This window comes from Montipora capricornis, chromosome 12 (assembly GCF_036669925.1).
Source record: "Montipora capricornis isolate CH-2021 chromosome 12, ASM3666992v2, whole genome shotgun sequence".
NCBI lineage: Eukaryota > Metazoa > Cnidaria > Anthozoa > Scleractinia > Acroporidae > Montipora > Montipora capricornis.
In genome coordinates, this window is record NC_090894.1 from 17,551,840 (window position 1) to 17,579,339 (window position 27,500).

Here is a 27,500-nt window from a genome sequence, read left to right on the forward strand (position 1 = left end):
TCACAGCCCACGTGAAATTGTTAGAAATCACTAAAAATATCTAAAATCTTGAATTATAACAAATAAACATGCTGCAAACTTAGAAAAACCAATGAGGGTAAAAAGCCTAATAAACTTACAAATCATACAAAATGAACAATTGAATATCAAGACCTAAGTTATAGGTTCTATATGTTCTCATGGTCTTGGAAAACTCTTAATGTTCTGTTATCGACTAAGCTTTTATTCACTTGCCAATATGGCTGCCTCAGATAAAAACACAAATAACCCCGACCGCATGGCGTGATGGTCACATGATACTGTGACATCTCCCCATCATTGTAAAAAAGAAAAAAGGAGGCAAGGGAAACACGCATAAGCAAGAGTGGTAGCAAACGTGACAAGGGTCAAGGTTCAACGTTCAATTCTATGTGGAACTGTGACTTAAGGCGCATGCAAGGATTAACAACACAACAGATGATGCCAAATGTGTCCCTTGAATGCTTAACCCATTGACTCCCAGGGGTTCCCTATTGACAACTAAAGTCTGGCCAGTTTAGGCCAGTTTGGACGTCAAAGGGTTAAGTTTCACTTAAATGTTCAGCTTAACAGTGGGGTTTACAGTACGTCTGGAACGGGCAACATATTGGGCATCTCCATCATGCACAAGGGCTTGACCAAATGTTTCCTCAGATGGTTCTGATGGTTTTGTGGCAATTGTGTCGCCTGCTGGTTCTGGGTCTTTGTTTGGTTCACGACATGGTGTGTGGTCTGGTCTGCGATGTGCTCTAGCGCAGCAATATACTCCTTCTGTTTTTATGCTCTTGACTATATATGATTTGGGTTCTTTAGCACTTATTCCCAGGTGTTTGTGTGTTGGTGCAGTATTCTTACTGGTTCACCATCTTGGAGTGGCTTCAAGGCTGATTTTGGTTGTAGAAGTGGCTGCTGCAGTTTTGCTGATGCAGCAACTGTTCCTTAACATGGGGAATCTGATGTACATATAGGTTTTGCACAATGTGACATATGCAGTAGTGTCTTGAACTTTCTTCAAGTAAGGAACTCTGCAGGAGATTTCACATGATGGTCAGATGGTGCTGCTCTGTATATATGTTCGGCGAAACCGTTGGATTGTGGGCATGAGGGTGAACTAGTGATGTGCTCTATTCCATACGAGGCTGTAAAGTTCTTGAAGTCTTGAGCACTGTATTGTGGTCCATTGTAGGTTACTAACTGGGCCGGGATACCATCTTCTGCAAATATGCTCTTGAGGTGTGAAACTATGGTTGGTGAACTGGCGCTGGAGAGCTTTCGGATAACGGGAAATTTGCAAAACTGGTCTGCAACCAGAAGGTAATGGTGCCCCTTGAACTCAAAGAGATCAGAACTTAAGGACAGTGCCTCCTAATTCAAAGGTATTTTTGTGCGGTTTACTGAATGTGTAGGAAATGCAGATCTTAACAAGTGTCATTGAAATCCAACAAGAAAACTGGGAGTAACCACGCATTTTTCGAAGATAATTAATCAACAATATTTGCCAAAAGCTTTAAAATACAAAGCAATGTATGGCATTCTTTTCCAAATTGAAACTTAATAATTATTTCTGAAAAATGCATGGTTACAAATAACCACGACCGCATGGTGTGATGGCCATGTGATACTGCGACATCAGATGTCTAATATTATTTACATTCAAGTTGCACAGAGTCCTGGTTTTCAATACAATGGTGTCTTTTACGAGACTGAGGTATTGGTCATGCATGTGAATAACCGTATTATGTAGATCACTGGCATGTTGATGTTTACCAAAATTCCACATGCATCTAATTTAAATTAGCTGCATTTCTGGACAGGCAGCTGTAAGTGTGCATACCTTCATTAGGCACAAGCTGTGCTGAAACGATTTTCTCCAGAAACACTGGTTCATGGAATGCTGCTCTTTCAGGATCAGAGCACTCAAACAGAAGTTCTCTAATTAACAGAAACAGTCAACAGTCAAAAATAACAATTTACACCCAATACTGTTCCTCTATTTCAAAACTGATTTTCAACTTTGCCCAAGGTGTGCTGTTTTGTAAAAAGCAAAAAAAAAAAAAGGTACAAAGCATGTAATGTGTGTCAAAGTCTTACCTATGAAAACGATGTTCGAGTTTGCAAAGGAATGTCAAAGGTTCTGATTCATCAACAATGAAATGTGCACCTATTTTAAAAATAATAATATTAGAATAATATTACTTAGTTGTCAGATTCTTTCAGTTTATACCCAAGACTTATTTTGCATTGTTATTTATCACTATTAGATAGACAATAAAACCTACAATATTACAGTCTTTAATGAAACAGTTCCATTTTCAGTAAGTTTAATCTGTATACATTAACTAGTCCTTGATGACTAACCATTGCATAAAGTCTTCAAATGTCTTTCAAAGAATTCTTCTTCACGTTTGGCTGTGTGTGAACATTCTTCACAAACTCTGACAGGATCAACAAAGCTGAGTCTGGGTAGCATAACTTTGTGTGCACAGCAAGATCCACAAAATATCTTTCCACATCTTCTGCAGTGATGCTATGCAAAACGCAATCCACAAACACATTACATAATGTAGGACCCAAGTATTATTAACCATGCAATTAAGAAATAATTAATGTTACATCATTCAGGATGTTAGGGTTAGGGTTAGGGTTAGCCTAACCCCATAACCGATCGTTTCACATGTACCTCCGCAAATGTCATTTATCGCATAACCTGTACGTTATGCAATAAATTATACATTGGCGAGACAGGTAGATGACTAGGTGACCAATTCCGCGAACACCTTCACAATGTTGAGAAAAATGACAAAGATGCATCTAAGCCAGTCGCTCGTCATTTTAATCTCCCTAACCACTCCAAAAAACACATGGCTATCTGCGGCCTTTCCCTACATCTAGGTACGACGGAAAGCCACAAGAATCAGGAACAAAAATTCATCTTCCAAATCAGCACCCTTAATCCTCAGGGTATTAACAAACGTTTTTCATTTAACTAATATATTCCTATTTTTCACATTACCATGTTACCACCACTAGCATAGCTCCTACTCTACTATAAAAACTACTACTCGATTCGCTCTGACGAACGGCTAACGCTCCAAACGTCAGCTTTTAGAATCTCTGTACGGTGGCCAATTTACATTATCAACTCCGTTGATAAAACCAAATTTTTGTATACTACTTCCCCACCAATGCAGCACCACAGTTTCTTTAATAACTACCCACTTCATTCATTGCAGGACATTAGCATAACTGCTGTTATCGACAGAGGTAACATGGGGGCCAACTAGGAAACCGAATGGTTTATTTGGCCACCATGCTCAAGCTCTTTTACTTAATACAATAGTAACATTGTCAGCAACTACAAATGTATGTAATTAAACTAAGTAACTACATCAAGAGGTAATAAACTGAATTGAAAAAAATGGAAAGTTTGCGTCTAACCTTGGCTCACATGTTGAAAAATAGGTGAGAGACTGTTTGAATGCTAGTAATGTTAAATTCTATTTTTTTTATGGGTTTCACATTATGATGGTTGTTGTGTACCAATTTAAGTCAATTAAATATCATCGAACGAATCATCTGTACTTCCGGGCGAATAGCCGTCGGGCGAAACATTCGGATACCGGTGTATAGGTCCCGTACGAATAGCCAGCCACTGCCTAAATTCAAATGTGATTTTCCAATTTTGTCCACAATTCACTTGCTCTCAGCTCATTAAGTCATGTAAAACAACTTTGAATTATTATTTGTGGTGTTTATGCCAAATATCACCACAAATCCAGCTATTACTAATACCAATACAATTAACTTACTCATGATGGTCTATTAGAAGAACCATTTAAGGTTAATGTCATTTTTAAATGACATTGCATCGATGAGACTCATTTCCTGCAGTTTTTAATAAATTCCAGCCTTTAGAACTATTTGAATCAGTCATGGTAACTTCTTACATTACCTTACGATGAGTAAAGTCAAATTTCCGATTACACTTGACACAATTAGGAAACTGCAAGAAGAAACACAAGATCGATTATTTGATTGAAGCTGCAAAAAAACTCGGCTTAACTGCAGAATACCCCGCCACTCAAACTATATTCCACGTAGCCGGCTACGCGGTACGCGGTACCCAGAAATAGGAATGCACTGTAGAATACCCCGCCACTTGGACTAAATTCCGAATGAACTAAATTTCAAAATGGCGCAGCGATGTTATATGTGCTGCCTACGCGGTACGCGGAACGCCATGACATTCCTCTTTCTTAAAGCGTCAAAGCCTAAGTAATTCCACAGACGAGACTGTGGAACTGTGAACTCGGAAGAGCGCGTGTCACCAGTATTAACAACGTGAAAACCTGACAACAGAGATCTTGTGCTGAATATAGCACTCGCTTACTGATTAAGCTTAAGCGCTTGTTTCAGTATTACGCCTAAGCACTCTTTTAAAATTTTAGCTTTCATTTTACGGTTCGGTTAACTAGAATTTTTAACGAGATCGTGTGAAGAATATAGCCCTCGTTTCCTGATTAACCCTAAGCGTTCGTTTCAGAAGTTAGGCCTAAGAACTCTTTACAAATTTTAGATTTCATTTCACGGTTCACTTAAACTACGCTTTTTAACACAATCGTGTGATGAATATAGCACTCGTTCCAGTGATTAGGCCTAAGCACTCTTAAAATTTTAGCTTTCATTTTACGGTTCGGTTAACTAGACTTTTTACCGAGACCTTGAGAAGAATATACCGGTAGCACTCGTTTACTGTTTAGGCCTAAGCACTTGTTTCAGTGATTAGGCCTAAGCACTCGTTTAAAATTTTAGCTTTAATTTTACGGTTCGGTTAGGGTTAGGGTTAGGGTTAGGGTTAGGGTACACTAGAATTTAAATTTTCCACGTGCCGCGTACCGCGTAGCCAGCTACTTAAGATACTTCGCCAAGGCTGTTGCCTAGCAGGAGCCCAGTAGCCTGGGGCTCCCAAAGAATAGCTCTGGGCGCCTTAATTTTTCACAGCAACACCTTTCACTTCATATGTTGGGCTCCTAAGTTCTCAGCGTTTAGCTCTGAGGGCCCCTTTAAAATTTTCTTAGGCAGCAGCCTTGTACTTCGCCATCTTGACTTTACTTCTTTCCGCGTACCGCGTAGCCAGCTTGTTAAGATACTTCGCCATCTTGACTTTAATTCTTTCCGCGTACCGCGTACCGCGCAGCCAGCTTGTAAAGATACTTCACCATCTTGACTTTAATTCTTTCCGCGTACCGCGTAGCCAGCTACTTAAGATACTCGATGTGGCGGGGTACATGTATTTTGCAGTTACTCCAAAAACTCATCCAACAAATTATATCTATGTATTAAGTTGAAAGCACACAAAAATGCGTTACAACCTGGTACCTGATCATCAGCAGTCCACTGAGGTTCCTCTATAAGAAAAGGGCTGCGTTCAGTTTCAGAAACAGCAATCATTCGCATACCACTTTTACCCCTGACAAGTTGCTTTCCAGAAGACATCTTGCATTCGATTATAGTCGCGGGCTCAACATTGCAGCAGAATCAACAGGTATGAATAAGCACTTCGTGTATGACATTTATTTACAGAAGCCTTAAAAAGTTCGATGTTTTTGAGTCAAGGGGTTATAATTAGGGTTAGGGTAATCATGTATGGTCAGCAAAAGCGTACACACTGATCATTATATCCTCTGCAAAAAAATCGAGGAAGTATTGTGGCAAGATTGCTGTGCAGACACATTGGAAGATATATAAACACTCCTTGAAGAATGGCGTTGCGACCTTTGAAGTTGATGTTTATTTATGCGTATGCGCTTATTGTATTTTTCACTGTTCATCATTTACGCTGTACTCACAGCCTCCTCCTAAACGGTCGTGGTGAGGACACCCAAGGTAAGCCTGCCTTGGCTGCGGCTTTTCAATTTTTTTTTTTAAATTAAAACAGTCAGATCTATCTTAATGGTCCACTTTCAAAAATAGGCTGATTTAGCAACAGAACGTGAACGTCAGTGGCGACGGCGCGCGCAGAAAAAACACCAACGAGAATTCAGAATAGAATAGACTCCACTCTTTTCTTCTCTATTCTAAATTCTCATTGGTAGTTTTGCTGCGCGCGACGTCGCCACTGACGTTCCCGTTCTGTTGCTACATGTAAATCAGCCTAATACCATAATACTCTTTGTTTGTCACCCAAAATTTTGCATATTAAAGCATTGTTTTTTTTTTCTCTTGGGACCATTGTAAGGCCCAAGAGAAACTAGAAACAATGCTTCTGCAAGCAAAGCAAACAACGATTATTGTTATAATTGAAAGTGGTCCAATGCATTTGTTAATTTATGTGGAAGCTTACTTACCCTTAACATTCTTTCCAGTACGGTTTTTGTTTCGGTAGCCTTGCAGCTCCTACAAGGTCTCACCTGATTGGAGACCACCCTTGAGGTTTAACAAAAGAACAAATAACAGAAACAATGGACCCTAGAGGATAGAGTTGCAGCCCTTTTGTTTTAGGCCTAGGGTCCATTGTTTCTGTTATTTGTTGTTTTGTTAAACCTCAAGGGTGGTCTCCAATCAGGTGAGACCTTGTAAGAGCTGCGAGGTGACCCTTTTGTTTAAAGGTTTCGGTCATTTCCTCACTGATGACCTATGGTGTTATCTTTATCTATGTTTCTTCTTTTGACAGACATTTTTTGAAAAACACCCATTTGAGTTGGTTGTGGTCTCCAGTTTCTACAACAAATGTAATTTTGTTTTTGAAAAAATATTTCTCAACTTGTTCATAGGAGTTTGGACTTGGGTTGGAGGAAGTGACCACAGAAATCAGAACAATGTAGTGGATGGCACCCAGAAATGTCCAGGGAGCAGACGTGGAGCATCCAGCTGGGTGGATTCTAATGGAACAGTGTGGATTTATGGCGGAACAAGAACAGGAATGAAACCATTACATGAGCTTTGGTCACTGGATGTAAAAAGACAACAATGGCATTTTCATCAGTTCAACAAGAGCATTAGCGGTGAGCAAAAACCACCTCCTTGCTTTGGTTGTGCGTTGTGTAGCTATGAAAACAGGGTCATGGTATTTTCGTCCTTGGGTGCATTTATTTTTTATGTTGATGAAAATCGGTGGTCCACTCATGACAATCAGACTGATTTCCCTCTACCAAGAAGTCATGCTGCATCCTGGTGTGACACTAATAAAGGAATAATGTGGATGTTTGGTGGATACACCGCATCAGAACAGAAACTTGGAGATTTTTGGAAATTTTCATTAGGAGACATGCAATGGACTAAAATAGAAGTAAAGAATAACACAAGTCCTCCAAGTAGTCGCTCTAAAGCATCTGCATGGATTCATCCATCAGGGCATCTCTACATGTTTGGTGGTGCAACAAATAATGGTCTTACATCAGAGTTTTGGAAGTTTTCAACGGAAGCATCAGATTGGATGAAACTCAGCAGAACATTTGGCCGAGAATGCACTGGAAATTATGGAGAACAAGGTACTCCTTCAAACAATAATCACCCTGGTTGCAGAGAGGGTGCAGCAACATGGCTTCACGCAGATAATCTGTGGATGTTTGGTGGTTCAGGATTTGATAATTTTTCCCGTGGTGTATATGGCGAGTCAGGTCTCCTGTCAGATTTGTGGGTTTACAACATTTCCAGGAGTCAGTGGGTCTGGATTGGTGGTTTAAGCAGGGGTGAAGGAATTCCAGTGTTTGGTAAGAAACGGAAGCAAGGTGTACATAATATCCCTGGTCCAAGAGTGGATGCTGTTTCATTTTCCATTGGGGAAACACTATGGCTGTTTGGAGGAGAAGGGCATGATGTGAAACAATTTGATGGTATTTTGAACGATCTGTGGAAGTTTGAACAGGTGAGACTGACAATTCCAACCATAGCAACGCATGTTCCTGGAGATACTATTCATATAACCTTTGGATTCAGGGTTCTCATTGCCATCTTCATCTTAGCAATGGGTTTGGTGGGGACCATTTGTGCCTGTTACAGTAAGGAGTGTCAAATTTTGAGGCTGAAAGGAGGGTTGCGTCCAGTAGTGAAGTACAAACCTGTGGAGGTTGAAATGATACAGGTGCCACAGCCTGAGCTGCATGCTCCATTGGAGGAGCCATATAGACCATCAAATAGGAATCTCTAAACCTCAAGGAGACACCATTAGTTAAATAAAGTTAGTTTGTACAACTAAGTAGAGCACACATTTTCTGAGATAAGGTGCATACCACCTCCAGTCAGCACTTGATATGTAAGCCTCAAATACTATAATTATGGAATAGCCCTTAGGCTCTTTTACAGTAATTTTAGTCTTTGTGCAAATTATTTGAAGTCATATATTGGTGCCATGTCTACAATAACAATGCTCTAAAAGTGCTATTAAAGTAAGGAGTCAAGTCTTCACTTACCATTTACCGGTAACCCGCTTAGACTGACAAATTTGTCAATTATGATAATGACATAGAGAATATTACATGGCCATGCAGAGATACAAAATTTCTCTCCAAGTGGGCGCAATGAATGTTTGAAGTACTTTTCACCACCAATGAACAGTGGTGCAATTTATTAAGTAACCATAGCAATGGTGATCTTTTCATGTGTGAAGATATATCTCAATATGGCCACAAGTCTGAAGTCTGTTACAATCCAGTTTACTTCTACTTCCTGTTAAAAAGGAAAACTCATCCAGAATCAGCTCTCTGGGAAAGAGATGGCAGTCCATAACCCTAACCATTATAGGCATGTTGAGACTATTGACTGCAGCAATAGACATCGTTACCATTTCCAGAGAAAGGTTAGTCAGGAAAGATGTTTTGTAACAAAACTGTTAATCAGTGAGTATTAGCAGAGTGACTTGCCTCTTTTTCTGTTCACCAATTTTTCCCTCCCCCTAAAAAGAACTCTGGATGCAGGGGCAGATCTAGGATAAATAATGACCAGTTTCCAAAACAAAGAAAACCTTTGTAGGGGTCCGGTGGCATGCTTCCCTGGGAATGTTTTTTATTTTAACTTTCCAAAGTCCTCTTTCCCTTGTTTCTGACCAATTTCCGTAAAACAGTAGAAACTGATATTTGATCCACTGCTGGGATCTTAAGTTATGTATCAAAAACGACCAATAGCATGCTAGAGAATCACTTCTGAAACCATTCGATTCAGACCTGTGTGTACATGTAGCTAAAGATAATTCTATCATCAAGATGCTTAGTAGGGCTGCAGCGATACACCGGTGCACCGGTGAACCGCGATATTTTTTGTCACGATACGAGAATCAATATTTGAATGGGATATCGCTGTATCGCAAAACAATAAAATATTCCTCATCAAAAATCAGAAATTACTTTACCAACATTCAGAAATTACTGTTTTAATCAGTTTAATGACTTCTCACCCTAATACAAGCTTTTTTTTAGCCACAGGGCTTCGTCCTTGCTTAGTATCGCTTCGCATGCTTTCGATCACGTATGCACCCATGCATAGTTCCAATAAGTTGTCAGCTGACACAGTCTTACGCACCCACAGCAAAAACACATGGTTCATTCATCAAAATGTCTTATTGTGTTATTTTTTACCATTTGTTAATTGCTTATTTGTTATCAATGGAAATTAAAGATTCCAACACAGTTTAGTAAGATTATGTCACTTGTCAGTTGTATGTAATGATGTATCGTATTGTGTATCGTATCGTGGCACTTGTATCGAGATATGTATCGTATCCTAAGAAAATGTATCGTTGCAGCCCTAATGCTTAGTGTCTTTCAACAACAAAAAGAATATCTGTAAATCTACCTTTATTTCATGAACTTTTTTTCAAACTTCATTCGTAAAATCTCTCTATTTAAACTTGTCGGTACTTTTACTAATAATTATTTGTTCTGCTATACAGTAATGTAAAATTTGACACTCAATATTTTTGCATTTTTGTGATGCGTTAATATTATTGATCTCTCAAAACTGTGGTACAGCTGTAGTTTCATCTGTTTGCAAATTATTATACTGTGATGATTTGGATTTGATTTGAAGACAGCAAATTCCTCACTTCAGAAACTTTATGAAGACTGGTATAAAAGTCTGGTATTGAGAACATTTTGGGTAAACAGAAAAATCTCTATTTTACATCTATCTACTCAAGCAGACATATGCAAATTGAAAGTACAATGCTGAAAATGCTTATGTGTAAGGATACTGAAAGGCAGCCTTAACCTGCTTTTTGCACTCACTCGTTATGGTATATAAAATAATGCCTTGCGGCAATGTTTACTACTTGAATAAAACTTTTTGAACATCCACATGGCTTTGTCCATCTACTACTTTACAATCAAGCTGCAAGTTCTTTAAACAAGTTCCCCACGTAATGTGATTTTTGTCTTTTAAAGAATACATCTTGCATTGAACCTTGGCATTAAGTTGTCTGTTGTCCTTAAGCTTGACAAATATCAGCAAGTAAAGTCGATCTTTGTTTTTTGATTGACTCATTCCATTTGTAGACCAGGAACACTCATAACGAGATGCTGTTTCGTCACTTCTCTTCATCTTGTATTCAAGACTTACCCCTCCTAGAGAAATTTCACTGCAACAAAAGAAAATATTGCCAAACCTGTTAAGAAGATTTACTGTATAATACTAAATTCTGATGACAGTAATGACATTCTTCAAAACAGGATGACCACATATGGAGATGTAGTATTCTAATCGGCAACAGAGAGTGATTAAGTACCAGTACCAGATACCTAACCCATCATCCATCTAGTCCCTCAGTTGTGGGATTAGATGAAGTTCTGCTCGTCTTGAATAATACTTGGCCAAGGTGTTGAAGTAGGCTAGAGGCTTGTACCAGGTAAAGTGCAGCCATAATCTACAGTGTATTTAATTGTGGTTTTCGTTTGAGCCAGAGTGCTAACTCTGCTTCAAAGAAATTATCCTTGGGAATGAAGAAAGAGAGAAGAGGAAGTCACAAATTGAAACAATGCAGGTATTCAAAAATTGTCAAACCCCAAGCTATTAATCACTCACTGAAAATCAATGTCCCAACCCATTCACCCCTAAACCGGCCTAAACCGGCCTTCCTTAGTATTAATTTTACTCTGTCAAACGCCAGACGATTTTATTCGTCAGTGGGTTAATCTATCCTCTGCTTATTTGTACACCCTCCCCTCAAACCCCCATACGCGAGCACAAGATTCTGATGGAATGCTGAAGGGCATCTCTTGCATGGTGATAATAAATCCGAGTGAGCTGGGCAGTATTCCAATCTGATGACAGAGTTATGCAAAAAGGTTATGCATCTTATCGCGACAATAATATCATTTTTAAAGACGTCTATCTGCTACCGGAGTGATGCACTCTGCATTGTAAATTACTTGCCATTATTTTATATGCATAGATGAGACATTTTTGAACTCTATTTAGTTGGGAGAGATTGCTTCTTGTCATGGTGATAAGCAGTTGGATTAGAACAGCCCCTTAAAGGATGAATGAAAAACGTTTCAATTCAGAGGAGCATCTACCTCATTTCCATTGATGGTCGAAACTCGAGGGAAACTCTGTAAGTAGTTTCTATCTGAAGTTTCAATGTTTGAGTCTCCTTGAATCTCTCACCATCAACTTTAAAAAATACTGGGGAAGAATCTTCCAACTTGGTTATGTTAACATCCAGTTTAAACGCCTTTTCTTCTGACCTGGAAGACGCCATCTTGGAGGAGGTGCCGCTATGAAAGAAGTCACGCCATAGTCATGCGTAACGTGACGTAACGGTGTACTGCAATTTTTGAACATCTATCGACCAGGCATCCTCTTTTCTGAATTTTTTTAATTTACTTATTTTATCTTATTTCATCTCATTGAATTGTGTAGGATTTTAACCACATCTACAATCGTGGTCAGAAGTTGTTGGGAAGGTTGCGGGCATCAGCTCACTTCACCCCTAATTCGATTTTTTTAACTATTGGCTGAAGTATTTGGGAAATACCACGCTCTTGTGGCCCCCCTCCCCCACATTCAATGTTGGAGTTCTTCAGGTAAGAAAAGTCACCATTTTTTTCCCCTGGAAAATCCAACATTGAAAAGGGGGAGGGGGGTGTCTGTAAAATGAAGTTACCTTCCCAACACTTTTGTCCATGATTGTAGCTCTAGGTCCACTCAAAAAACTATGTCCCCTTTAGGAAGCCCTTCAAAGGAAATAACACAAACACCGGCGATAAACATTGTATTCCAACGCATTTTTTATAAAACTTGACGTTTCGTATGCTAGTCAACATACATTTTCAAAAGTGACCGTCATAATATTTGAAACGTCAAGTTTTATAAAAAATGCGTTGGAATACAATGTTTATCACCTTCAAAGGAAGCTTTGTTGACAGGTGGATTGACGTAAGGACATGCGCAATAAGCAACAGTACACTTACAGAATTTTCAAACGTGGGAGCACAAATCATGATTCGACAACCTCGCGACGTTTACAGTGAAAAGGCTTGACCGAGAAGACGTTTGGGATCATAAAGGGAAGTTGATAAGTCTCTTTAGGATGACAGTTGAAAAAGCCATTTCAAAAGGATCAGACAAAACTGCTATGATTCAAGAGGTGAGTGTCTGTTCATCATTGCGGGAAATTTGTTACTTATGACTAGTAGAATTTTCACAGTTATACGATAAACTTGTATTTTCGAATCTTTCTGCATGATATAAGTCAATTTATGTACTATTTCAATGCGCGCGCCTCTTCAAATTGAAACATGCCTCAATGCAGTAATAACTTTTAAACACTGCGAAATTTTGCCATTCAAGACTGAGCAGTAAGGCGTTTAGAAATCAACCATCAACAGCGAGAAAATAGCCTCGTAAAGATCATCGAACGTCCTTTTTCTCGCTAACAGTTTGCCGCTTTATTACTATTACGATTGAGCTCACATGTCCGAAATTCAGTATATTGCCCATTTTTCAAACGACATGCCATACAGTAAACACCCGCATATAAGAACATTTTTTTCAGGTTTAAGGCTGGTCGTGTTCTTATATGAGGGGTGCTTAGTGAGAAATCATCGTGAAAGTGTTTTTAAAATGTTCTTAAAATTGGTTTCAGAAATATTTCAAATTATATATTACTAGAGGTTACAATGCTGTTTTGTAATAGAATTTGTAGTTTGTAATGGTCCTGAACACCATAGTACTTTGATATAAGTTACTGTAAGTTACTGTACTGTATTGTTTCCTTATCCTAATGCCCTTTCCCTTTGTATTAAGAACATGTTTTATTTATCAGGCTGAATTTGTTCTTATTTATATGGTGCTTTATTGGCCAAATTTCAGCCTGATGTTCTTAATCCACTTGTTCTTATATGCGGGTGTTTACTGTATTTGTATTCCACGGTCCATGCGGGAAAAAGACCAGGTCAAAGTGGTCTTTCAACTTAACACTTATTATTGTTTTCACTTCCAAAATTTCTGTTTAAGTGAAATAATCCCAATAAATTAAGCCTTTGTTGCAATTAGCATTTATTTCCCAATTTTAACCGCAACAAGATATTAGAGACCTGCAAAAACGACGGTGGCTACCCGTATTAATGTAGGAAACTTCACCAGCATTGTACGACGTGATCGAGATGGAATAGTCGCGGTAAAAAAACTTACGACATAGCAAAGATATATTTTGAGGTGACGCGTTTCCGGCGACGTCGCTGTCGTAGATCTTAAAGTCCAAACTGAACCACATTCAAATTCAAGGTTGAATAAAGTTTATGAATATATGTACCGCAAAAGGTGCTGGCCCCCCCAAAAAATCTTAGCCTGTGTAACACCCCTTGCTATGAACTTGTTCTCGTTGACGTTTCCGGGCGGAATAGTTGCCAAAACTAGAGATCCGCTCTATTTTCCACGATGCTTCTCGCAACCCTTGACAATTAAGTCTATTCACTTGAGAGACTGATGTTGGATGACATGAATACAACTTCGTATGGTCGAATTCAGTGGTGAATGTTCCAAGACTGAAAAAAGTGAGCATGGAAACTTGTTCCTTAACAGGTGGCTTTTGTGCTGTCTGGTTCATCATCATCATCATCATCAATGGGGACTTTTGAATTGACAACCTTAGAAAAATTACCGATTATCATCAGAAAAGACCACGGTACTGACAAAGTATAGCATTGTGTTCAGTTTAAGAGGTGCTTAACATGCGAGCAAAGCTGTCTACTATACTAGTGGATCCAGTTTTTTTCCTCGGCTTCTGTTTGCCTCGTCAACTCTTTATATAGTCAAACAATTGTGCCTATACCAATGAGGTACTTTTATTTGTTCAACTCTGGCATTGGAAAAATTTTGAAGTGAATACAATAAAGAATAGTCCCTTGAATTCGAGACCTTTTCTACTATAGAATTTAGAATATCACGAAAAACTACGTTTCTTTGTTTAATCATATCTAGTTGGAACAGCTAAACAAAGAAATCATCAGTTTTAATAAAAATAATTCCAAACTGAATATGAACTTACAAGGATTTTGTTTGTTTGAATTTCTATAAGCATGGTTTTCTAGAGCCATTTTTGAATTGGAGTTCAACGTACAGAACTTCCATTTGAGAGTGCTTTTTGCGAGTAATTGAGAACTGTTATGTTCCTTTAAATTAACAGACTCGATCAATTCAAGACTGTCCATCCCGTAAAATGTTTTTCATAAATTGAATTTACACAGAGAAAACATTATTAATGAAAATCCCCCAAAGCAGATTTTAAAACACCAGCATATATATTAGGAAAATGTATCTACCAATAGGGACAAGACTCGGTGGACAAGAGACTGTCAAAAAAGGAGAGATTCCAAAGACAGTTTACCTTTTTCAACATATAATTAAAAAAATTGGAAGGATAGCTTTTCTGAAAAATAAATTCTGTATCGTGCAATCAAATTGGAAACTGAAGATATAACAAACAGATTCACAAATCCAGGTGAGTTAAAGAAATTAGGGTATTTTGATTTTAAAATTTCGGAAGAAGTGGTGTGTTTTGAACGGAAGAGTACCTCTCAGTCCTAAGAAAACAAAAAAAGTCACTCTTACGTTTATTTGTGATAGCACCGGAAATCAAAGACCTTTCATTTCTTGTAATAAGAAGTAACTTGTAGGGGCAGGTGGATTGATGATCTGAAACGCGGCAAGAAAAATCGCGCTCAAAAGCCAAGTTGACCCTCGAATGTGGTTGACGAGTGCCGTGTGATCAGGGGAGAAGCGGTCAGTGTGACATTGACTTTAAATCAAAATCCTCAGTGATTTTTATTCCTTCCTCTTTGTAACAGTGGCGTTTTAAGTGGTCCTCTTTGCATTAATTTTAAGCCATTTAAATAGCACGCAGCCGTCAAGTGAAAGCCATTCGTTTTTTATTCCCTTGAACAGGTCATTTAAGCAAAGGCAATACTGAGCCTGGCAAAAGGCAACTTTTGTTGCTGAGCGGTCATGCCAAGTTTAATATGTGATAACAGTACTGATCTACTCTGCTCTGCATATGACTGTTTAAAAGCTAGCACTTCATGACTGCGTTTAATCTTCCCTACAACTGATACTGCAGCTACACGACGAGTAATTTTGTATCATCTGAATTAAAATAATGCTCGCCCAAAAAAAAAAACTGCAACTTTTGACATGGCCGTTCGACAAATAAAATCCATCAGAATCCAGTTCCCATTCTTGACAACAGCCGTCGAGTTAATGTAGTTCAAGCCATCTTGGCTCAATTGCACTTCTCCAAAAAATATGTTACTGACAGTTTTTTTAGATTAATGTGTTTAGCTCATGATGCAAATCTCCACTACTCCACTACCTTTTTGACAATCCTGGTCAGTAAAAATTCTCGGATTCTTGTAGTGAACTTGACACGCGGGCGCAATCCATTTTCAAGAAAACGATTCATTTCGAAAGGGCAGCTAAAAAAGTAATATTTGAAGAGAACAACCATTATCATTATGACATAATAAACATTATGAGGCCTCCGTCGCCGATGGGGAAGATCATAGAAAATAAGTAAGAAGAATTAACTGAGAATCTTTTTTTCTCAAATTGCTCCGAATCATTCAAGAATTAATTCTCTTTGGTCCATTGCGACTAGTTATAAAATCGCCATTTGCCTTGAAATCCTTGTGTCAAACTTTAATCACTTCGGTCGAGTAGTTAACACTTCTAAAGTAAATGCTCTGGTCGTCAGGCCATTCTAGCTTTATTAACCTTCGAGAAGTCTCCTTGTTTCTTCTCTGTCTAGTTACAATTTAAAGATTTTAAACAAGGTATGATGGGACATGCGAAACGTCAAGTTCTGAAAATCGAGAGTTGTCAGTTTCATCAGCCTGGTCACAAAGTGGTAATTCATCCAGTTGCAACGGCATTGCGAGCTTCGAATGAACTTCTAGACATTTCTGATGTCAGTTATCAGTTCATTCTCCCATTCAATTAAAGCAGCTTACATGATCTTTAAGCCAGTCATTGAATTTTAAAAGCCTTCGCTCCCTAGCCGGAATTTTGTAGCCTGGAAAGTTCTAGATTATCACATGGAACTCAAATTGATCATCTGATCTGCAGGGGAAAGCGAGTCCATGTTCAGGGATGGCGGGGCAGGAAGGGGGGGGGGGGGGGGGCTTGGTGGGGACAAAGCACTCCTCCTCCTCATTTTTTTACGAAGATGGCATTTTTTTTAGTGCAGAGTTAACTCTGTTTAGTATAAGGTACGTGTGAAGAAATAAGGAAGAATGAAAATAACACGAAAAAATCCAATTCACCACAGATTATGTTTTCATATTTTTAACATGTGTGAAAGCGCAGGTCGGTGTACTAAGGCCATGATATATTATAATATCACTTAGGACCGTGTTCTGATACTTCTTGCTCATGTACATTGCATAGAGACAGAGGCTGAAAGAGAAGCCCCAGTTCTGTACCTTTCAGTTTTGTTCAAAATGCCTCGAAAATTTTGATTCCTTTGGAAGGAAAAAAGCTTTCTCAGTCATAAATTGATCTTCGCATTTATTTCAGAGAGAAAACGTTTGAAAGTGCGAAATAAAGCAAATCAGATTTTAGAAAAACACTTCTTTATTGTGCATCTTGATTGCTATAGCAACAGCTTGATGTACAGTGTATAAAAATAAAGTGCTTGATGAACATTCATGTGGTAATGGAGACGCGAGTTATTTCTCTGACTCAGTAGTTGAATAAGTATTGCTCATAGGTTAGGTACCACCGACACATTGAAAGACAGGAAGACAATTACAAAACAAGTGAAATTTTCCTGGAAAGAATGTTAAGACAGCAAAGGACCATAAATACAGCGCCCTTCGTTATATTTCAAAACAGTCATCATGTAAGATTATAAATAATTCAAGTTGTAATGCTACCAGCTAATGCAGGGTCCAAGCCGTTCGAGAGGCAGGTGGCGAGTTTGAAATCGTGGTTGCAGATGGAACAAATGGGTTCCTACGGTTTGGTATACAAAACATTTAGCCATTATAGGTTACAAAAGTCTCGAGATCTATAGTTCTTGGCTTGCTTTCACGCTGAGAATATCATTAGCTGCAAATCATGCAACATGGCTTTTTGCAAATAATTCGCGATCGAAAATGTTCCCGTCAAGATATGGGGGAAAAACCGAGCCCAGGGTATTAGGCTTTATTTGCAAATAGAATTTCTATGATACTGGCTTTCCAGCCAAGTTAAGAATGGGCATGCGTCTTTCGTGCTTAACAAGCTATGACAATGATGTCATCCACACTTTGAAAGCAACTTCTTTAAGCATTCTGCTGTCATTGAAAATATTAACGGATCTCTTAGCATGTAGAATGTCGGCTATACTGTGGTTAAAATCACCCAAACTGAACATTACCGCGAACATAGTCGTTATCTAACAACAGCATCAAGGACCTCTCCACTCTTGACTATCGGCCAACAAGATGTTATCGGAATTTCTTTTCAATTCTGTTGTCGGGATTTCTTTTCAATACTGTTATCATTATTTGAGATTTGGGTTTCAATGAAAGTAGGTCTCCCGTAATTGCCGGGAATGTCATTCACTTTTATTTTAAAAGAAAGACTAAATAAGAGCCTAAACATATAAGGACCTTTCAATACATGTGCTTGTTTCTATTTCTGAGTCATCATTGCACTCCTAATGAGGCCGAACGTAGAAGTAATTAGCGCTGGTCAAATAGAAATTATTCCCAGGCTATTAATTCGTGATGTGTTAGTGTGTCAGCTTGAGAAAAAAAGAAACACCTACGGTACTTTCTGGACGTCATGACAGCAAAACGAGGAGTTGATTTCTTCAACTGAACTTGATGAGTTATTCATTGTCAAACAAGGAATACCGCGCTAAGCTTCTAACGACCTCGTTCGATATTCCTTGCTTGGTAAGGTTTTAATGTTTTCTTTTCATCCGATCGCAGCTCCCGAATAGCATTTGTGATACATTGAATTTCCAATCATTGTCTATTTTGTTCAGTGGCGACTGTGGAAAGCTCTCTAATTAGAAAATACAGACATTGCTTCTCCAAGAATGAAAATGGTGCCATTCTTTGACACGGCCCAACTTGACAATACCGTTTTTTATATAACGAAAATTTTCTCATTTGGGACTTCATTTACTAAGTTCAGAACGAAATAAGCGAAAAACAGCTCTTTCATCGAGCACCCGAATAAAAACTGACTTTCTTTCTAATTCGCATAAATTCAGCAGTGCTCTAACCTATGTACGTATACTAGACGGAGTTTGCCACTCTCGATGAAATTTTTAAATTCAGCTTCTTTATCACTTTTGATTTGACATCTCTCAGTCTTCGGCTTCACCTGCTTCGTTTATTGACGGCTCTCACCGACCAAGTCACACACATCGAGAAAAGCAGTTTTAATGTTAAGTTCACTTACAGTTTTCATTTTGTTCGTCTTTTTTTCCGTTTTTGTGGCGTTAGTGCGTCGCAATTAACCGAACTGATTCCGATTATTTAATGTTAGAATAAAGGATACCCCATTCACATCGTCCCCGTTTATCTTGCTCGGGTCACAACGACCTTCTCCTGAAGGTACCGTGATTTAAAAACCAGGAAAAGACTGTTAATTGCGTCAGTTTGCTTCAATGCAAGTAACATTTTGCGCAGACATACCAGTTTCTGAAATGTCCTCGGTAATTACCAGTTAAGCTTCAGCGGCAATTAAATGGTTAAGGACACGAGAAACAAACTTTATTGTCACAAAAGAAACTCTTTGTAGCTTATTATGTCAAGCTTAACCTCTGAAAGGAACCGGGGTGAATTATAAGATGTCCGCATTATGAAACTGTTGTGGACCTTAACGGTTTCGTCTGCAAAACGAAGAAATCTAGGTCGTGGTCAGACATCAAGAAATTCTCGCTGTAATGCTCGCGGCTTGGATTTCGCACTGAATTGGTCGAAATGCGTCTCCTGGAGACTTTATATCATTTAGAGGTTGCATCAGTTGGTTAAGCATCTGCCTTGCGGTACTTTCGATTATGTGAGTCTTCATATCACCTCAAATAGAGAAAAAAAGCAAATTTCAACAATGTACATCATTAATAATTACTGTACACCCCGGCAAGACAATTTGCACGTAGCGATAAACAAAAATTTCTTTTAACGAAACTCTGTTGGACGCGCAAGCAGTAGAGAATCTCTTAGCCAATAAGGAGAAAGCTGCAGTATTGAAAAAGACCAATGTTTCAAATCTCCAAACGCTCCTAAGATTGTTTTCAAAATAATTTATTTTCTTGTGTGTTTTAAAGACACGTTTCTTTTTACTTGTTAGCAAGCTATATGCCTGCAGTTGTTTAAACTAGTTCATATTGTTTACCTAGCGCCTGAGTTCTAGCCACAAGATAACGATATTTTATAGTATTTAATTGACCAGTATTCTCCAGTTTTTGTCACTGGCGATCGATATTTCCTCACCAAAATTTGAAGTGAAAACCTGTCTTAGCATGACAGGTAAGTCCAGCTTTTGTTAACAAGTCTCGTTGTGTTGCGCTCAAACTATTATACCGATAGCAAACCGTGTACGGGATGGGTCAAGATTAGTTTTCTGCCTTGTTAGTTTTGGTTTTGTCGTTAGTTATCGCTTTATAAAAGGCGAAATTGTTTTCTGTCAACGATTTGTACATCCTAAGCCAGCTGCTTTGTTTATGGACGGAACCTCGAGGCCAATTACGAGCCTCAATCCTCATTCAGCCAATAAAGTCTGGTGGCGAACTGTGTAAGTTGAACCAATACCAAGCTTTCAAGCCGCACGATTATTTTACTCGTATTAAAATTGGTATCGGAAAAAATTCTCGGCGGACAGAAAATGAAAAAAACGTGCTGGTAAATTCGACCAGTAGTCACATCAGTCAATCAGAAACGAACCGGATCTGAATCATATAATAGCCTCTAACTGGTGAGTTCATGTAGTTTAGTAGTGTTCGCAGCCATGCATTACTTTCTCTGGTAAGAAGCGGTTTTGATGAGAACTTGTGTTCCCGTCCAATTTGGTCTTTAGACTCCTTTTGGCCATTTAATATGGCTTATAGCGTAAGATTCCGCGATCTCAGTCACGATTGCACCTTTTTGTCACTGGGATTCAACTTGAATATGACCGGGTTTTGTCGGTAAACCTTTCCGTGTTCCCCTCGTCGAAACGGAGTTAGATCCTCTAGCCTACTTTTAAAATATACTTTCTGGTGTAAAATATATATTGGCACTGAAAAGCTGACAGAACGACTGAAATTGCCTACGCATCAGCAGTGTCATGGATCATTCGGCAAATTTTACTGAACGCCTAAACCGCGTTAGAGTTGTCATAATCATTCAATAGCAATTCAAGTATTGATATTTATCAGCAGAAATAAGTTTCATCTCAAAATGATCCGGCGATATAACTTTGTGGTAAAACTTCTTCGGTATCCAGCTCAAACAAAAAGTGGCTGGTATTGTTTGTTTTAGATGTAGTCACAAAAATGAAGGAAATAAGTTCTACTGATCGGTTTTACCTTTATTTTCAGATAACGGCCTTTAAGGAATGATTTGAAGACGCCGTTAGAACAATTAAGTTTCTGTTTATCTTTTTGCTTTGTTCTCTACATACTGTTTCTTACGCCGATAAAAAGAGGTTCAGTCAGTCAAGGATACACGTAATTGAGCGGATGTTTCAAATTTCCTTTGTAAGATCCTTGCTATTTCTGTTCTGAAGAACTCAAATTTGCATATGGTTTAAAACACAAAAGTAAAAAGAAAAAAAATCCCCTATCGTCTTTCCACCAAGAAACATAATGCCAAAAAAGCACTGAAAGCACTGAATGACGTGATAAAGTTTTCTCGTAACACTAAGATAATTCGGTAGTTGTAGGACCAAACATAGCAAACTTGATTGTTGTCTGACTAAATTTCCCTCGAATGTAAATAGCTGAAAACGGGGCGTTAAAATTCACATTTATAACATATCTTTTCAAAGAATTTGAATGGAATTTAAGTCTTGCAATGCATGGCAATGAAATGAAAGCGCATGCTATGCAGCAATCATAGTGCAGAATCGATAACCATTCTACTGTAAGTACCGATAAACTTTAACAACATGCTCCGCTAAACGTCTGATAACAAATAGGGTTAACATTTCTTTCAAACTGTTTCCAATAATTCCGTCAATTCCTTTACACGACATGTCTCTAAGGATTGTCGAGGCATAGGTTGTCCATGGTTTTGCCGACTTCTATGCAGTTCCAGTGGGCTTTAAATCCACACGAGGCAATATTTGGAGGCCATGTGAGGCGTTATAAACGACGCCATAACCACAGCAAGCGGGAGTTATAGTCCTATGAATTCACTTTGACCATTTCAACCTATGATCTACGAAAAAAGAAACACGGAATCCTTAATACAGCATTTATTCACCAGAATTTATCGACTTTAATCAACGTGGAAATGTCAGCTGAATACAATATGTTAATACAATCATGACTACGTTTGGTAAAAAGAGGAAAATATTTATGCAGATTGTTGATTTTAATTTAAAACATGTCGTCTCGTAATTCTGTTTTTGACATTTTCACTGATGTATAGACAACAATGTTTTTTCTTTGTTTAGCTGGATATGGAAATGATCATTGCAAGATTTACTTAGCCATCCACGACGAATCGAGATGGCTTCGCCGGGTTGGTGATATTTCGGTCCTGAACCACCAGTGTACAGCATTATCTTGGGAGACAACTAATTGACTTTAATTTCCGTTTGAGGAAGAATCGCTTCCTACTTGTCTTCATAGAAACAAGTGCCAAGCAAAGCTAGTCAACTAAACAGGTAATCTTGAGTAAGAAAGCGGATCCAATACTGTTTCGGGCGAACGATGCAAGTCTTTTCATCAGTTCGTATGAAGATATGTTTTGACTTGAGGTTCAGACTAGTTTTACGTGTAAAAATTGTAGTTTGGTCTGGTTTCTGGACTTACCTATTTTAGTTGATGACTAAGTTATTTTCAAACTGAGATTCCATTCGTTAACTGTCAGTGTCCTCTCCGAATGTTACCATTGTTTGATAAAGCAGATAATAAGATGCCAGAGAACCGACGGCCGACAACTAGACGAAAATTTTCTTTTAGAGGATATCGAACATAAGAGAGTTGAGATTTATGATTGCTTTAACTGGAAGAAACTTGTTATAGATGGATCGTAGAGATAAAAGACATTTAAATTTGACATTTTGAAGGAAACGTTTACATAAAGGAAATCATGGAAACAGACAGAACATCAGAACGCTACTTATTCCAAAAACAAGCGACACTTTTACTGTATAAAGTGAAAGAAAAGTGATTTTGACATGATCAGCTTATTACAAAACATGTTATCCATGGGACCAGGTAGTGGTTGGCCATTGTAATTATTGTGACTGCAAGACGCGCAGCCAAAACTCTTGCACTTGTTATTCGAGAGAGCTCCTTTCAGTTGGCGCAATGTCCAGGTGGACCTGATATGATCAGTTTTGAATAGTATGTTCACGGATCATAATAAGCACCACGAAAGATAACAACCAGGTAAATTCCAGATTAAAAAAAAAGGATCTACTCTTGTCAAAGCTTAATGATTAAATAGTGAAGGTAACTTGACTTAAAAATTGTAGATCTTGGACCATCCTATACTTAGTGAAGTGTACAAACGAGGGAACCGTCCTTGAGGGAGCTGAGGTGAAGCTCCGCTGGATCTTCGTCTTTAAAATGTGCGTAGGACTAGAGAGAGCACCTTTATAAAAGAGCTTACAATCGTTTATGGTTGATGAAAATAATTTGATGTTTTGAAGAATGACATTAAAGAAGACACTGATTGTGATGACGATGATGATGACGACGAAGACAGTGACGAGGAAAAATAATTCGTGAAATTGAAGAGTACCAAAATCTGCCTGCGGGTGTCGTTTATGATACTATTCGGATTCTTCTCTCCCAATCCAACTTATTTTAATTGAAAGGCTGTGTTGACTATCTTTGGGCAAGGTTATATAGAAACAATTGCTAAACGCCTGGAAAACTAAACAAAGTAAATGAAGACCCAGCGTTGTCTTACGCAGATTATACTTCCCGACAAACTGTAAACTTACCCGACTTTTCGAATGGGCCCCAAATCAATAAAAAGACGGTGTTTTTCGCCATTGGTCACACTGAAAAGACGTTTTGCAAAAACGTGGAGAGGTTAATTATAGAAGAAAGAACAATTTCTTAAACGGTCAAATTTCCCGTTTCAAACTGACAAGTGTAAGATGTTAATCGTGTTCGTTTCCTAATTAAAAGATTTATAACAGCATTTACACAAAAAAGAATGGAATTTCCTTTTATAATGTATTTTTTATTTTAAAAAATAAGTATTATAACCCTATAAAGTCACTTAATTAGTGAAAACGCGTGACAACTTTCGTCAGTAAAAATTATGACCATCATTTCTTGGTCAATTTTAATGAAAATAGTGTGTTATCAATTTAGCAGAACATAATTATGTCAATGCTTTTTCCCCGAAGACTCTCACAGTGAGTCCGAAAAGACTCTGAAGTTATCTGACAGCGAGCGCTGAGCGTTCGCACGCGACTCGTAAAAATTAATGAGGAGACTTGAAATCTGAATACTGCAACACCCGTTTGGTTCTGGCTCAATTCCCGTTTTAATTTAGTACAAAACCTCTAAGCAAATGAGTTTTATTTGAACTGTGTTTCGTAATCCCTCATTTCAGCAAGCCCTTTGGATGTTTGTATATTCAGCTTTAAGCGACATCTTCCGTCCTTGGTCATTGTACTTTCCTTTATCGTATTCAGGTCACGGCTCTGACATATATTCAGGTAGGATTCTTATTCCTCAATACAAACAATTGCGTTAGACACAAAACCTTGAGGGCGACGTGAATTTTGCTTTACTCTCTAGCAGCACGAACGACAAAGAAGAGGAATAATATCATGTGGGATGTAGAACAGGTTTGCTGAAATTAAAGAACGTGAATCAGTTGCTCTTATGTGTGGTGTAATCAAGACAAATTTTAATTGCTCTTATATCCTAGTACATGTCCCAAATTTAAAGATAAATCCGACTCTTCTCGTTAAGAAAGCAATCGGTGCACTCATTCACGGAAAGGAGCCTGAGTGGACGTGACAAGATGCGCCTGTAATTCACACATGTACTCGTCCAGCATAGGGACCGTTTACCGTGAAAAATTATCATCATATCTCGAAAGAAAACGTCCACCACATTCTAGTTATGTAATCACAAGCTTTACATAGCTTATAAGTAACTTCTGTTTTGAGAGATAACACTTAAGTTTCATTCTGTACTTTTTCCAGCGTTTTCTCTAATAACAGACACTTTTGTCTCTTTCTTCGACACCCCAGGCTTGAAAGTGGTCTACAAGACTATACGAGTTGCCAACTGCCGCGGATGATTATAGTTATTGCATCTAGTCGACATTTTAGAATGTCATATTTTACCCCGGTATTTTACACGTTTCATATGGTTCTTAGTTTTTGTAAAGTTGCATTTCACAATATTCTTCATCTAAATGTATATTTCACCATGATTTTCTCAAATGTGGCTCACCTACTAAAACAAGTAATATTTAGGTTGCAAATGAGTTTATGCAATTTTTTTTTCAAGCTGTAACACCAACCCGGTGTGGCCATCACGTCACGTATGCGTACCACCAAATCGACACACTGGTGGAACGTAATTTCGTGATGTCGTGTGACAGCTGACACTTTGGTGGAGGTTCCAAGAATGCCTGTTAAAATTGTTAAATCAATACTTTTCTTTTTTTTTTTACTTCTACATAGCCATTCATGACACTTAATAATGTTCATAGCGTTTTCACTCACGTGACCAACCGCCATATTGGATTACTGAAACAAAAGAAAGTATTTGCATAATAATATAGTTAATTCCCTGGAGGATTAGTGTGGTACACCATCATCGCCGCCATTTCTTTGTTTTGGAACACCAACATGGCCGCCGTGACGTCATGTGAAAACGCTCTATTAGGAAGATGGTCCTCGTCAGAGGGTTTGCCGCTGACCATTGCGCCACAAAGGCACTTTTAAATATCTCGTACACCTATGCCTAAGCCCTAATTCTCAGTAGAAGTATAACTGTTTCTTCCACGTTCTGGATACATGATTCAACGTTAAGTCAAATAAGTTAAAGTCACCACCAACAACGGCACTTTTATTCTTCACTTACGATCACAACTACAGTGAGTGGTTACATATCAGTCGCATGACCCAAGAACTGGGGGAGGGGGGGGGGGAACTCTCTTATAAAGGCTTAATAGGTACGTGCGGCCAGCCAGGGTATGTTTTTCGGGATTTTTGTCTTGAACAGGGTATCGAATTCATCATTTTTTGTCTTAATCATTGTATTGATTTATCAATTTTTGTCTTAAACTGTGTTAAATGTCTTAAACAGGGTATCAAAAATCGGAATTCTGTCTTAAAATGGGTAGGAAAATCAGCGATATTTGTCTTAAACAGGGTCAGGGTATGAAGGGCCGCGCCGCACCTCCCCAACCAGGGATACATCGAGTACCCCCTCCCCCCCTCCCGGGGCGTTGCCATCTACTATGTCAAATGCCAAGGCCGCGATCTTGATTGCGTGCGAGAAAAAGATGGTTGGGTTAGATGAGTTCATGTATCGGTAAAAATAATTGGAAAAATCTTCTTCTGATGTCAGAGCTGATGAAGCCGGTTTGACTGGTTTCTTTCGCTTGTGAGAGCGAGTCAACAACGAAAGTTCGAGCATGGTCCCCAGCTACAAATATAATGGATAGTATCGGAAATTTATAACCAATCTAATAACACCAGGTTTTCAGTTTCAATAGATTCCATGAAACGATGCAGTTTTTTGCTACGATACAGAAAAATGGGCATGAACACAAACCAATAATTCTTGAAGCGGGTAATCGCCGTATTAAATTGACTAAAAAATTCCTACATGGTGGGTTAGGTTTAAGACATATCCGAGTGGAGGAAATTGTTAGTCATTCAATACAGATTTAAAATAAAACACGTTTTTAGTTAAATCCGCTGTAGGGATTTTGCTCTTATATTTGCTTTATTTGATCAATTAAATTACATAAAATTACATCGGGTTTTGGAGATAAATTCCTGAATGTTTCATCTATTTATTTTTATAAATCTCGTTTAGAGAAGGGTTAGCCTCACTGGGCGTCAGTTTGCAATCTGAATGATTTTTTTCTCGGTCATTTGTACCTCTCACTGGCATATAGGCGATTGTTATGGTAATTTGTTTAAAAATTTTCAGGTGTCATCTCCTCAGTTTTATATTCCGGCTTATACTGTACGTCTCAAATCATCGCTTTTTGGATAAAAACAAGCTAAAATGCAAGAATTTGTTTTCCTTTTTCATGCAATTTTGAGAACTTACTGTCTTAATATATCGTTCTGGAAAGAAGGTAAGAATACTGCAAACGATACTACCGACCACAGTTTATTCTTGTTACGTCGTTTGTTAGATGACTAAGATGTCTTTTCGGGCTTCTGTCAATACCTATCAATGATCAACGGAAATTTTCCCGATTGTCCATCATAACGTAAATTGTGTTACGGTCCATGTTCACCGAGCAGAGAGTCGATATCAACTCTCCTCTAAAAGGAGTATTGTTTGGTAAACAGGTGTTGCTCCCCTCCAACTCACTTGTCATTTAATTCAGAAAACAGCAGACATTTAATTCTGAAGTTAAAATTTAAATGTTTAAATTGGAATATTCATGTTATACTAGCATCAACAAGCACTATGTGACTAATACCGTGCATCTGGCCATGGGTTGTTGAAGTGATCTTTCATGTTCCTTTCCGCTGTATTTTCAGGTACCGCGGCGTGATGCGCGTTGGACGCCGGGGACTCGTTGTACCTCAAAACACTTTTCTGGAAAATGTTATTCGAAGATCAAATGGACTTCGTAAGTATTCTTGTTTTTATCCCTGTTTTATGTCTACAAAAC

At 38.4% G+C, this 27,500-nt stretch overlaps 4 protein-coding genes across 14 annotated transcripts in view; 2 read left to right on the forward strand and 2 right to left on the reverse strand.

Annotated features, from left to right (window-relative positions):
• Positions 1-5,531, reverse strand: part of LOC138027164 (zinc finger FYVE domain-containing protein 21-like) — a 10,127-nt gene extending 4,596 nt beyond the window's left edge. The window contains exons 1-5 of one of the 2 annotated variants that reach the window (XM_068874684.1): positions 5,398-5,531; positions 3,971-4,021; positions 2,377-2,545; positions 2,110-2,179; positions 1,853-1,950 (exon numbers count right to left, since the gene is read on the reverse strand). In XM_068874684.1, coding sequence (XP_068730785.1) covers positions 1,853-1,950; positions 2,110-2,179; positions 2,377-2,545; positions 3,971-4,021; positions 5,398-5,514 — 505 coding nt within the window. In that variant the 5' untranslated portion in view covers positions 5,515-5,531. Of the gene's footprint in view, positions 1-1,852; positions 1,951-2,109; positions 2,180-2,376; positions 2,546-3,970; positions 4,022-5,390 lie in introns of both variants that reach the window. The other variant, XM_068874685.1, reaches the window with a different exon arrangement.
• A 63-nt stretch (positions 5,532-5,594) lies between these two features.
• LOC138027165 (leucine-zipper-like transcriptional regulator 1 homolog) lies at positions 5,595-8,870 on the forward strand. The gene is made up of 2 exons (XM_068874686.1): positions 5,595-5,904; positions 6,792-8,870. The coding sequence occupies exons 1-2, from the start codon at positions 5,781-5,783 to the stop codon at positions 8,165-8,167; spliced, it is 1,500 nt and encodes a 499-aa protein (XP_068730787.1). The 5' UTR covers positions 5,595-5,780; the 3' UTR covers positions 8,168-8,870.
• A 922-nt stretch (positions 8,871-9,792) lies between these two features.
• On the reverse strand, positions 9,793-11,742 carry LOC138027166 (CB1 cannabinoid receptor-interacting protein 1-like). Its single transcript, XM_068874687.1, has 2 exons — positions 11,526-11,742; positions 9,793-10,588 (listed from the first exon to the last, which is right to left on the reverse strand). Exons 1-2 carry the CDS (start codon positions 11,708-11,710, stop codon positions 10,279-10,281), a joined length of 495 nt encoding a protein of 164 aa, XP_068730788.1. The 5' UTR covers positions 11,711-11,742; the 3' UTR covers positions 9,793-10,278.
• A 733-nt stretch (positions 11,743-12,475) lies between these two features.
• LOC138027167 (potassium voltage-gated channel subfamily H member 5-like) overlaps positions 12,476-27,500 on the forward strand; it is a 58,654-nt gene continuing 43,629 nt past the window's right edge. Inside the window, exons 1-4 of one of the 10 annotated variants that reach the window (XM_068874690.1) lie at positions 19,804-19,976; positions 22,105-22,317; positions 24,231-24,336; positions 27,367-27,458. In XM_068874690.1, coding sequence (XP_068730791.1) covers positions 27,380-27,458 — 79 coding nt within the window. In that variant the 5' untranslated portion in view covers positions 19,804-19,976; positions 22,105-22,317; positions 24,231-24,336; positions 27,367-27,379. Of the gene's footprint in view, positions 12,599-15,215; positions 15,235-17,328; positions 17,348-18,248; positions 18,390-19,803; positions 19,977-20,289; positions 20,422-22,104; positions 22,318-24,230; positions 24,337-27,366; positions 27,459-27,500 lie in introns of those variants that run through there. The other 9 variants (XM_068874689.1, XM_068874692.1, XM_068874691.1 and 6 more) reach the window with 9 other exon arrangements.